Here is a 13,385-nt window from a genome sequence, read left to right as displayed (position 1 = left end):
TTTATGCATCATCATCTACTCCTCCGAGAGGATTTGATCGAAGATGCTAAAAGTTTCAGGGTACCCCCCCCCAATCCTCCACCACCCCATCAACTATCATGCCCACAATACCCACCACCATCCCACACCCCCCCCTCCATCATTCCCCAACAATCCTCCATCAACCACCCACTACCATCCTAAACCCCCCTTTACCTCCCCCACCCCACAATCCCCAATCAAGCATCACCCCACAAGACCCCCAACCACCCCAGACCATCACTCCCCCCTCCACTGGGGCAGGACATCGACACAGCACGGACACGGCACGACACAACACCACAGCACAAACACTGCATGACAAAGCATCACAGCACGAACACAGAATGGCAGGGCACAGCACGAACACAGATACAAATGGTGTCCTGGGAAAGTAGGAAACAGGATGATCCCCGAAACATACAAGACATCCAATCAGCCTGCGATAGTGGGACAAAGCATTTGTCACACATTTTGTCCACAGTGTCCAAGTCGTCTGTCAGGCAATGATGGTTATTTTTGCTCATATAGTGTAACTTCTTTATCAATTAATGCAAAATTCCTCCCTTATAAGTTGTCAACTAAACGGAAAGCACTTCAGTTTCAGCTCCTCCTCTGACGTCCCAAAATGTGTGGTGTTCTAACATCTGTGGGCTCCATTCTAACTTAACAGATATCTCTTTCTCTCAATTGGTGCACTCAACATTTCAAACATGCTGTTTCTTTCCTGTCACACCTCCCCCTTTTCCCAACCCCTCAAATATTGCACCTCCCCCTGCCTGCTCCCTTCTTCACCATACCACGATCAAGTCTGCACGTGAAAAGGCGGATTGCCTAAACTCTGTGTTTGCTTCTAAATATTGTGTCTCAAACCCATCGCTTTCTGTACCCACCTTACCCAGTCACACCCAACTGTTCCTGGACTCTGTACTTTTCTTCTGACAAAGTGGAGAGCTTGCTGTCAAAGCTCGACTCAGATCCTGCAACCGGTCCAGACGGCATCAGCCCACGTGTCCTAAAAACCTGCTCTTCTGCTCCTCTGCTCTTGCTCACCCTCTCTCTGTTCTATTCACCCTCTCATTTACTCAAGGTCATCTGCCATCTGCTTGGAAATCAGCAAACATTATTGCTCTGCACAAAAAAGGTACAAAAACAGATCCCTGTAACTACAGACCAATCAGCCTTCTCCCAATCATCAACAAGGTTATGGAATGCATCATTGCTTCCGACATGAAATCCTTCCTCTTCTCTAATGACCTGATTTCCGATCATCAATATGGATTCAGACCAGGTCACTCTACCCTGGATATGCTGTTACTGCTTTCCCAACAATGGATGGAGGTATTCGATGCCAGACATGAAATCAGAGCCATATCCCGAGACATATTGTTGCGAATCTGGAAACCATGAGCACACAGACATCCAGGTTCCGATAGATCAGTTATATCGGTAAGTATGTGTTTTTAGATAGCTCCCGTCCCATGTCTAATGGGTAAATAAATGTTCATGCTGTGAAGTTATTTTAATAGTCAGGTTTTCTTTTCATTTATTTCTACACCCCTGTCAATGCCAGCAACACCTTGACCTCGCTCTGCCCGACGCCATTATCCCCATGCATTCGACCACGTACGATGGCGGAGTTCAAGGAGGAGCATCGCGGTGGCTCTCGACCAATCGGGATGCATCGAGTGACGTGACCGTCACTCGGCCAATCGGACTTCCCGACTATGTGAGGGGCAGTCCATGTGATGTCACCACGCCACCAGGCCAATCGAAGGGCTTGCCGCCTGTTTTGGCCAGTGAGAGCGATTTAATGTCGGAAGGATTTCCAGAGAGTCAGAGGTATACAAGGCCATCTCCAGTCATGGCTCGCAAACTTCCTCTCCTGTCGCATCCGACGTGTGGCCCTGAATGGAGTTCTCTCATCCCCTCTTCCTGTCCAGGCTGGAGTTCCTCAAGGCAGCATTCTGGGCCCTGTTCTTTTTCTGGTTTTCATCAATAATCTCTACAACTCTCTGGAAAATCCTCTTTATCTCTTTGCTGATGACTCCACCCTCTGCTGTACCATTTGCCATCCCTCAGGTCAGCAAGCAGCAACCTCTTCGCTCTCTGCAGATCTGGATAAAATCACAAGCTGGTCCAACACGTAGAACATGTCTTTCAATCCTGACAAATCTCACACTTACGATGTCTCTCTGAAAGGACCATCTGGAACCCCTCCCCCCCACCTACTTTCTCAACAATCCTCTGGAGGAAGTCCTTTCATTCAAACTTGGGCCTCACTATCTGCCATGATCTTTCCTGGGAAAGCCACATCTCCAAGCTGGCCTCCAAAGACGGTCGCCAATTGGGCATCCTCCATCATGCAAAGTCCTTCCTTAGCACACCTGAGCTCATGATCACGTACAAAGCTTTCATCCACAGCCTGATGGAGTACTGCTCTCCCCTCTGGGCTGGTGCTCCCGCCTCTCACCTTTCTCGGCTTCACGCTGTGGAAACCAAGGCATTTAAGATCATTGGTATCTCCCGCGATGAGGCTGAGTCTGTCTTTGGGTATTGTCTTTGAGTCTCTCACTCACTCTCTCACCGAAAGCAGGGTCGGTGGTCTTTCTGCCTTCTACTGTTTCCTCTCTGGCCTCGCCCCCCTCCCCGCCCCCACCAACTCTGTCTGCTATCTGTCACACCCATATTTTCGCATGGTGCTCAAGATCCGCCAGCAACCCCCTTCTGGTAAAACTACCAAAATCAAGAATCACTGCTCACCTTCATTTTTTCATTCCTCTTTTTTCCTGCCTTTGGAACAAACTCCCACACACTCTTCAATCCCACTCTTCCCTCCAGGTATTAAAAACAGATGTTCACCACCTCTCTTATCTTCTCCCATCCAAACCATCATCTTTTCTACCCCCATTAATGCACCCCAAACCCACCTCCTTCGAATCCCCTGCTTTCCTTCCTGAAAGTCCCTGTAGTGTCCATCTTGTTTACCCTGCGTACCCAAGCCCCATCCCGCTGCTCCTTTCCACAGATTTCCTCATGTGTCTATTCCCCACTGTTTTCTGCTTCCCTCTCCCATCCCTTCTGTCTCCTGCTCCCCTTGTTATACATTCTTTGTGTTAACTCATATACGAGCCTTGACATTGTATATAATGTAAACTTAAATTAAAAAAAACACAAACCACCAATCTTTAGTGAATATGCTACCAGCATTTTTATCTTCAATACCACTTCCACCTTATTCCTCTGAATCACTCGCACAAGGCTTGAAACGCTACGTCTCCACAATTCCCCCAAAAGTGTTTCAATCACTAATTTTGTGTCCAACCGTTTCTTCAAAATCCCACTGATCAGTCTTTGACAGTCACCGGGCCGAGACCTCTGTATTGGAGATGACGCTTTGGTGCAGTAAATGGTGATCAGAAGAGTGTTCGTCATGCTCCACCTATTTTTTGATTTACCAGCCGATCACACCACGTGCCCTCTGGTTGATTGGTTTGCATTAGCGGGAACAGATGTCTGGGTGGCAGACAGATGGTTTGTTCTTTGTGGATTATGCGGTTTACCATGTGAGATATAATCCATGGCTGATGCTCACCATTACAGCCAGGAGGTACTATATATATATATATATATATATATATATATATATATATATATATATATATATATATATATATATATATATATATATATATATATATATATATATATATATATATATATATATATATATATATATATATATATATATATATATATATATATATATATATATATATATATATATATATATATATATATATATATATATATATATATATATATATTTATATTTATATATATATATATATTTTTATGTTTATATATATATATATATATATATATTTATATATATATATATATATATATATATATATATATATATATATATATATATATATATATATATATATATATATATATATATACTTGCAGCCCAGTTTAATCCCCCTGACCCAATTTGTGGTGACGGGCGGTTAACACTGCCAGCCCGGATGGTCGAGTTTCCCCCTTGGAGGCTGATAGCTAAGACTCACAGAGATTAATGCACGCATGGGGAACACAGTTAAGCGCTGCACGAGGACAGCACAAGGGTAGTTTATACTCTGACCCCACGGCAGATACACTGACACAGCCCTTAAAATGAACCAAGCTGTATTTAATGACAATAGCAATATTTACAAGGGTAATTATAAATATAATAATTTATTAATATGTAAGGCAAATTAATGTCTAAGTTGAGGAGCCTCAACATTCAGACTTGTATGCAAACAAGGAGAAACAAAATACAAGAAACTCCCTCCTTTATTCTGGCACTTAGCTTGGCCCAGAGATGGTCTTTGTGGAACTTGGAATCAAGGCACTTCTATTTGCACGTGTTGATGCACACAAAATGGCATCAAATTGCTCTCTCGCAGCGGGCCAAACGTACTTCAGTGGTATTCAACACCAAGGCTCAGAGACCCCGTGCATCTGCTTCATGCGTCGATTATCCTCACTGACTCACTATTTGACGTACACAAGCCTCAGGGTCCGTTCCTCACGACCCAACCAAGAGCGAAAGGCCAGCGTCTTGCTTCACCACGTGAGCCAAATCTCCTCACAACGACTAAAAGAATCATGCCATCTTCTTCATGTGTCGAAGGAAAGCCAGCCGTAAAGCCCTGTTCTTACAGGCCATATCCAAGTTACGTTCTCTCTCGACCGGGTTTGTCCCTCACTCCACACTCAAACCGTTCCTGCTCTGAACTCTCCACTCTCCGTCCTATTTGATCTGCTTGCTCCCATGCCCTCTTCCTCTTCATGTGTCTCACGTCACACCCATCAATCCTCTGCCTCCGGGGCGTGGCCTACTCGCACGAAACCCGGAAGGCGGGGCTTCTGCCCGCTTTTAGTTGTTTTAGGGACGTGTTCCCTACCTTTATTGCTGATCTTTGAACACAAAACGTGGGGAAAGTTCAAGGGGGGGGGGGGCGATTACATACTGGGGCAATTAGTCTTAATCCCAATCTAATTAACATGGCACCATCCTCCGTGTGGTGACAAGTTACACTTAAGCTCACAGTTTCCCTCCTTATTTACATTGAGATGTCTCCTACATGTCCACGGAACAAACTCTCTTCAGTCCTAAATTTCCTATTAAATTCCTCCATCTACCCCCACAACCGTAACAATATATATATATATATATATATATATATATATATATATATATATATATATATATATATATATATATATATATATATATATATATATATATATATATATATATATATATATATATATATATATATATATATATATATATATATATATATATATATATATATATATATATATATATATATATATATATATATATATATATATATATATATATATATATATATTTATAAGCATGTTAACATTGCAATAAACATGTAAATACAATAAATATGGTATAAATTAAACAAAAATATAAGAGCTTTACCTTTCAAATTTATTCCAAAATAGCGAGATGGGTAAACATATTACGTTTTGCGTTCATACTGTACTCTGCCATAAATAGAAAACACAATACTTAGCTCGGGATGATGATGATGATGCGAGAGGGGGGTGGGTGGAACTTGAGGGAGTTAGAAAGATGTGGAAGTCGAATTTGCGATGGCTGATGAATCATCAGGAGCATGATGAAGTCACCTGCTGCATTGCCACATGGAAGAAAGGTAAAACGATCCTGAGCCGCTTTGACCCGGAGCAGATCTTTCTTGCTTGGACAGGATGGTGCAAGATGGCATCCTCTTCCAAAATAATCACATCTCTTCAGTGTTAAAAAATGCCTGGTGTTGGCTTAGTGGTTGTGCTGGCTGGCTTGGAATCTTAGGATTCCAATCTTAGGAATCTTCTGAGTTTGAACCCCGTTTTCCGCTGAATTAACACCAGGTGGGGTTGACTCAGCCTGTCATCCTTCCGATGTCGGCGAAATGAATACCAGTGTACTGGTATAGGGTCACGGCATCAGCGGCATAGTCGCGCCCCAACACAATCACAGCTACCCAGCAGCCAAGCTGCCACACGCAGGAAGAAGAAGAAGAAGAAGAAGAAGAAGCGAGAAACAAGAAATGGCTAGTAATGTGAGGTAATGTATAAACAGACGTAAACAATGACTCATCTCAGCTCAAAAAACATGTTTGGCCGAAATGAACTTCCACGATAACGAAATCGGAACGCAATAGGTTGCCAGCGATTGGTAGGAACCTGTGATATTTGAACCTGTGATATTTGAGGGTTTCCACGATTGCGGTTTTAACTATCGAACTCCCGCAATATTGGAGGGTTTACTGTATAATCTCCTTCTTTTGCTGCAGAATGGTTGATAACGATGACATCATCGGTCACATGTTTTGGAAGCCATATTGGATTGAAGGAAAAACTTTAACATTGGTTTTCTCTGAAACGGCTCAACGAAAATAAATGAAATATGAGGGCTGTCATCGAATCCCCATGTGGAACACAATTTGATAACAATGACATCATCATCAGTCACGTGGTCTGGCAGAAAATAAATGTTCGTTTTCGTTTATCTGTCCATTATGGCTACCAAAACAAGTGACGAATGACGTCATGGTTATCACACTATATGCCCCAATAGTATTGGATTGTGCTCCTAATAATCTGTACAAAAACAATAGGTTGCCAGCCAGGATGGCCTGATCCCTTAATAATCCATTCAAAAACAATAGGTGACCAGCCAGGATTGTTTGGTCCCCCATTAATCTGTACAAAAACGAGAGGAAACCAGTTGGCTTCGCAGTTTTTAGCAATCGGTTCACCAATGAATGCTGCGAGTTGATGACTACCCTTTGGAACATTTTCAGTTTTGGCCACCTGCAATGAGATAATTAACCCATACTGTAATTATAGTGTAATTACTTAATTAAAGGAAAAAATAATATTCGAAATAGTTTTATTCATCCAAAATGAAGAATGCAGATTTATCTTAAAAAAATTGTAAAACCATATTATTTGTACAGGAATAGAAAAAAAAATAAGGTTTATACCCCTCCTCAACCAAGATTACTCGTTTCATTAATCAATTGTTCGATCGCCAGCACCGTTTTGATTAAGTTTTTGGTGTTTTTAAAACCACAGATAAAAGCTTTTCCACTTTTTTTTTCCAGCTAAGTTAGCATCCTTGCAGGAAGAGCTTAAGGATCACAAGCAGAGCTTAAGTAAAGCAGAAGCAGAGCAGAAAGACCTTCAAGACCTCCTCACAATCGCAGAAAAGGTCAGTGAATGACTCGCTGGCTTATCTGTGTTATCGCTAATCAAACCTTTTATGCTTTCTCGATATTGCCGGTGTTGTCCATAGGGAAAGTTTGGATTGGAAGTTGTGCAATCAGAAGTTCGGTGCTCGGGTGGGGTGTGAAAAACATTGCTTTTGCAGGAAAAGACGAGCCTTGAGATCGACCTCAATTACAAGCTGAAAGCACTCCAGCAGAGCCAAGAGCAGGAAGTTTCTGAGCACCAGTACACAAAGGCCCGACTTGAGGAGCATCAGAACCAAGAGAGCCAGAGCCGGGAGGAGTTCTGCTCAACTGCCCTTGCTGGTATGTATCATTTGCTCAGGTGTTTGTCCAGCTATCATTGCATCCACATTCATGAAGGCTATATCTTGTCTTATTCATCTGTAGCATACATCTTTTGATGTCGTGCTCAGGGATTTGTTTTCACTTTACCCTTGAACAAACACAGAGATGGAAAAGAAACTTGCAGAAGAAAAAATGGCCAAGCAAGAGATGGAGACTCGGCTGGTGAATGCAGAGAAGCTCTGCTCCATGCTCCAGCTCGATCTGAAGCAAGCACATCAAAATATTGAGCAGGAAAAACTCCAGCAACAGAGGTTGGAAGCCGAGGTGATTCCTGCTTCACATTTTGGTGACTTGGGGCATTTTTGAGCATCTATCAACTTTTGCCTTTGATTGCGCTTTTACACAGGGGTGTTGTCCTTCTGGAGCGCCACTCCGACACCTCAATCCATCCGAGGCGGAGTTTATCTCCGCAACAGTTAAAAAGAAAAAAGAAAAAAAGACACTCGCAATCGGTTGATTTATTTTGCTGTGTGTGCTTTCATGGCCAAATAATCGGGGTCAAAGCTTGTCCCAAAGCTTGGATATGTTATGTTGGACACTTTGTCTAGGGAATGATAATATAACAATGCAGGTTATAGGCATCACGGACCTACATATATGAATTGTCGAATACAGCAAGGTCCAGATGCGAGACGAACTTTTCAACAATTTGATATCTTAATTTCATGATTTATCTTATGTTTCCAAAAAGTATTTACACCCTGGAAGACATAAAGGCATGGAACACTTTGGATGCTGACGAGTTGAAGTCTGGGTGGATCAGTGATATGACTGTTCTTGTGAAGAATGGCTATCACGTTGTACGAGAAAAGGTGGGCCTATAAAGCAAGGTGTTCCAAAAATACCCAAACAAATTGGTTGTTAATATATTCAGAACCGCAAATGATACAATGATACCCTTTGGTTGAATGATACAAAAACTCATAAAGTTTTGTGCACACCATCAATACACTTCAATGTGAGCTCCGTTTGTCGTGTGCAGGACATCAAGACTACACAAGTTCTTGCCCTGTTCGGCTCAGCAAATTTGCTTTCACCAATGCGCATGCAGCTATGATCCGAGAACGAAGATCCTCCAGGTTTGCCACCTTGGTGTTGTTGACACCATCTTTGACAAACCCCCACAGAAAACAATCAAGGGGGGTTACGTCTGGAGATCGTGGGGGCCAGGCTGTTGGTCCGTCTCAGCCAATCCAGTGACCTGGAAATTTTTCATTCAGGATGGCTCGAATGATGAAGGCCCGATGAGGGGGAGCACCATCCTGTTGAAAAATGATATCGTGTTGCAGCTCTTCAATTTGTGGGAAGGTGAATCTTTCCAACATATTCATATAAATTGTTGAGGTCACTGTGTCCTCCGCGAAGAAAAACAGACCCACAAAGTGGTCACGGAGAAGGCCACACCACACTTTCACCTTTGGACTGTCGCGTATGTGTTCAATAACGATGTGGGGATTTTCAGAGCCCCAGATCCTCACATTGTGCTGGTTGACCTTCCCCGATACATGAAAGCAAGCTTTGCCTGTGAACATGTCCTTTTTCAGGAAATCTTCGTCATCCTCTATGTGACCGAGCATTTCCAAGGCAAATGCCTTGTTTGGGTCTGTCATTTGGTTTGAGTTCCTGCAGAACCTGCACCTTATCGGCATAAAGCTTGAATAGCCTCTTATACAAAATCCTGTGTTCAGTGGTGGTTGGTAGTCCCAGTTCTCTGGATGTATCAAATTGATTCTTAGGGACTTTGTTGAAATGATTCACGTACTCATTCAACAAATGCTGCACTTGTGCTTTATCGACCGGTACTTTTCTATTTCTGACAACTTCCAGTCTCCTTAACCTCTAGTACCACTCTCTGATACTAGTCCACGATGGTGGATTCCTTCCATACCTTGTGCAGAAATTACGCTGAACTTGCGTATCGGATCTCGTCTCGATGAACCATTCGACGCACTGAGTTTTCTCCTGTGGAGTCGCCATTTTCTTTTACATTAAACCATCAGAGCTGAAAATAAAGAAAACTATATGAGTTTCTGTATCACATAGAAGAAAGGGTCTCATTTTATCATTTGTGGTTCTAAATACATTAACAACCAAAGTTGTCCACGTCTTTTTGGAACATCCTGTACATCAATAACATGGCGTCATGTTGGCAGACGATACAAACATGATCTTATGCATGCTAACATCATGCCGATTTGCTCTGCTATCTCCTGCTATACTCTCGGATGTTTATCTGGCCCTAAAGCTTTGTCTTCTTTCGTCGGCTTCAAGAAAGACACCAACTAAAGAACAGATACCGGCAGATGGGACACCCAGTTAACGTCCATCCGGGGGACGGCACACACCTTGATGAATCACCCTGCCTGTAAACACTGGGATGACAGTTTATCGCTGTTTCGGGATTCTCACCAAGGCTAAGCAGTTTAGAGGCCAGTGTGCATACCTCTGCACCATCCTTTCAGCCTTGAGCACATGGTATGAAATAAAAACAACTTATCTTTATTTCTTAAAATACATGGTTTTGTTGAAAAACGGTGGTTTTTTGAGTAGAGAATAACTGATTGGAATTTTTGTGAAGACAAACTGGAAGGGGATTCTGAATTGTGAGATTGAAAAGTGACTATTGACTTCTGGTTTGGGGATCGGCGCACGTGGACGGCTGGGCCACGAACTCTCCTGCCAGTTCTTCTGAAGCTAAGTTTCCCCTGGCCATTTACGTTGCGTTTTGCTGTTTCGTTTTTGTTTGTCTTGTTATTCGTGTTTTTCGTCAACATTTCTGTCCCAAATTGTGTCCTGTTGTGTTGAATCATTCGGTTCTTCTCTCAATCTCAGTCGGGCGTTCCTGTGATAGTCGGGTGTACGTGCCCTTCGTCTTCTGCCTTGTTTTCCTTGTTGCAGTTGTTGCTTCTTGACAACAGCTCAGTCCTTTTTCCCCTTTTCTAATTTTCCCTCAAAAAATTGAATCGGGTACTGACATGAATAAATCCCCAACTACCAACAATACCAACAACAACTGTGATGTCACTTCCTGTTGTTTGCAAGAGGCTGTGTAAGCTCGACCAAAACAAAAGAAGTGTTTTTTGTGTGTTTTGTGTTGTTTGTTGTCATGATTTGTGTCAGGGGTTGTGAGACTATTATAAAGGTTGTAGTTGTGTTCATAACTGTTTTAGCGGTTATTTGTGTTGGTTTATTGAGAGAAGCAGGGGAAGGCCTCGTGTTAAGTTAAGCATTTAAATCAGTTGGGGCCTTGAGAGTATGGGGGTGAAAAAGGGTATAAATAGAGACCGAAGGAGAAAAGAAGAGGAGTTCATAAAATGTGATAGATGTTCAATGTGGGCCACATCAACAATGGGGGAAGCAGAGGGTACTTACTGTTGTAGGAAGTGTGAGGAAATAGCCCTCTTGAGGATAGTTATTACTAGGTTTAAGAAACGGGTAGATATTTTGCAGCAAGTAGCAGAATGTGAGAAATTTGTAGATATATAATACTTTGTTCTGGTTGTGGAGTGAGGTTGCTGAGAGTGTTAGGGACATTGGAGGAAGGGTAAACAATATCATACCGCGTCAGGGGAGAAAGAAGTTGGTTGTGGTACACCTTGGACAGAGCAAATTATTTTGGGAAAGTTTACTCATAGGTTTTGTAAAATAGATACAGGATATTGAATAAGTGGCTGAAAGCAAAGGGTTGTGAGGTAATGTTTTCTGTGATTCTCCCAAGACTAGGAAATGATATTAAAAAAAAAAAAAAAAAATTTATCAGCAGGGCAATACATGTCAACCAATGGCTGGAAGAATGGTGTAGGGAGGAAGATTTTACCTTTTAAGAAGCAGTGTGAATCATGTCCGGGAGAAAGGGAGTGTTTCCGGAATGATGGCCCTATGTTAAATAGAAAGGGGGCAGCAAGGTTTGCAGTGGGAATTGTGGAAGGAATTCAGGTTTTTTAGGCCAGTGGAGGGTGGAGAAGCTATTAAGGAAGGAACTGATGATGTAATTGTGATTAGTAAGGCCAGGAAGGGAAAAGTTAAACATGTTCTATACCAATGCCAGGAGTTTAAATAATAAGATGGAAGAGCTCGAAGCCAAAGTAGATAGTGAGGAGTACGATATAGTTGCAGTGAGTGAGACATGGTTTAATGAGGAGAGTAACTGGAGGCCAGGATTAGAAGGTTACAAGGTGTATCGGTGTGATAGGAAAGAGAGAATAGGAGGAGTAGCAATCTGGGTAAAGGACAGCATTGCATCAAGAGAAAGGGGTGACATTAAGGAGGGAATTAATGTTGAGGATTCTGTGTGGGTAGAGTGTGGGTAAAAACAGGAAGCAACTGATAGGATGGTTTTATAAGGCTCCGGGTGTGAAGGAAGAAGAGGAAGGAGGAGTATATGAAGAATTCTTAAGGGCATGTGGTAAGGGAAGAGTGTTGATTTTGGGGAATTTTAACTTGCCAGGGATATATTGGGTCCAGGAACAGGGAAAGGGCAGAGTAGATGAGGATTTCCTAGTTTAAGTCCAGGATTGCTTCTTAACCCAGTTTGTAGATAAGCCCACGAGGGGGAGTGCAGTGTTTGACCTCCTTTTAAGTAACGATCCCAATATGGTGGAAGAGGTGGAGCTCGGGGAGCATTTAGGATCAAGTGACTATAATAAGAGTTAAGATGGCAGTAAGACGGGGGACTTTGACTCAGAGTCGTTAATCCATGAAATGGCCTCTGGAAAGGCAGTGGCAGTAGAAACGGTGGATAAGTTGAAATTAGTAATCCTCAATATCACTGGGAGTTTACTCTATTAGTAATCATCTACATCACTGGGAATTTACTCTATTCGTAATCCTCTATATCACTGGGAATTTACCAAATTAGTAATCCTCTGTATTACTGGGAATTTACCATATTAGTAATCCTCTATATCACCGACTGCTAAAAACGAAAGAAAAGAGCTTTCCTTTGTCCATTTCGCACATTCTTTGATGCCCCTTCCTCTTTGCGACTTCCGGAGAGTTGTACAGTGGTGCAGGGGGTTTGGGATGGGGATAGCATGTGGGAAGGATAGCAGGTTTTTTTTTAATATGAACCTATTTATGCGTAGATTGGTATTCCTGTCAGCGAAGTGACGGGTCTTACTTCTGGTGGCTTGAAACGAACAACCAAGCAGCTTGGTGAGTTCTCATCAAGTGGCTTAAACACTCCAATGAAACGGTTGATAAGAAACGGCTGGCTTAGCAAGCAATTAGCGATCCCCAATCAGTCATATAAACACCGTGCACCTGGAGACACCCAAGCGATGTCTGAATTGGACAAATGAACAGTTTTTCTTAACAGTCGGAAGTGCTGCTGAGCTAAAACCCGGAGCTTAAATTTTGTAATTTGGCTTCACTTAAGAGACTCGCGATGTTATGGAATGTTGGAAATTAAATAAAGCCCTGAACGCTGACGTCTCCGGGCCTTTATAAGCATTGCAGTGTGTCCAGCGAATCGTAGCTATGATGAACAAGCATTCAATAATATGAGTGGGGAAAGTGAAAACAACAACTTTATCGTTAAGAAATTGTTACGCCCTGTTCCAAGTCGAGGCAAGGTTGAGCAGGCCCCAAAAAATGGCGGCTGCAGACTCTTGTGAGCTGACAGGGCTGACCAAGATGGAGCGTCGCCATCTTTGTCAGGCATATTTTGGTTTTTCGTGATGAGCACCCCTAAAT

At 42.5% G+C, this 13,385-nt stretch overlaps 1 protein-coding gene across 9 annotated transcripts in view; it reads left to right on the top strand.

Moving 5' to 3' along the window:
• Window positions 1–13,385, top strand: part of LOC147019404 (rho-associated protein kinase 2-like) — a 184,076-nt gene that overhangs the window by 119,888 nt on the left and 50,803 nt on the right. For all 9 annotated transcript variants that reach the window (XM_085893836.1, XM_085893841.1, XM_085893839.1 and 6 more), the window contains 3 exons: window positions 7,221–7,327; window positions 7,487–7,649; window positions 7,795–7,955. In XM_085893836.1, the coding sequence (XP_085749962.1) occupies window positions 7,221–7,327; window positions 7,487–7,649; window positions 7,795–7,955 (431 nt within the window). The remainder of the gene's footprint in view (window positions 1–7,220; window positions 7,328–7,486; window positions 7,650–7,794; window positions 7,956–13,385) is intronic.

The sequence above is a fragment of the Eptatretus burgeri genome, chromosome 9 (genome assembly GCF_056783735.1).
Source record: "Eptatretus burgeri isolate ZD-2024b chromosome 9, Ebu_testis_v1, whole genome shotgun sequence".
Taxonomy (NCBI): domain Eukaryota; kingdom Metazoa; phylum Chordata; class Myxini; order Myxiniformes; family Myxinidae; genus Eptatretus; species Eptatretus burgeri.
Note: the sequence above shows the minus strand (reverse complement) of the source record. Positions and strands in the feature narration are given on the sequence as shown.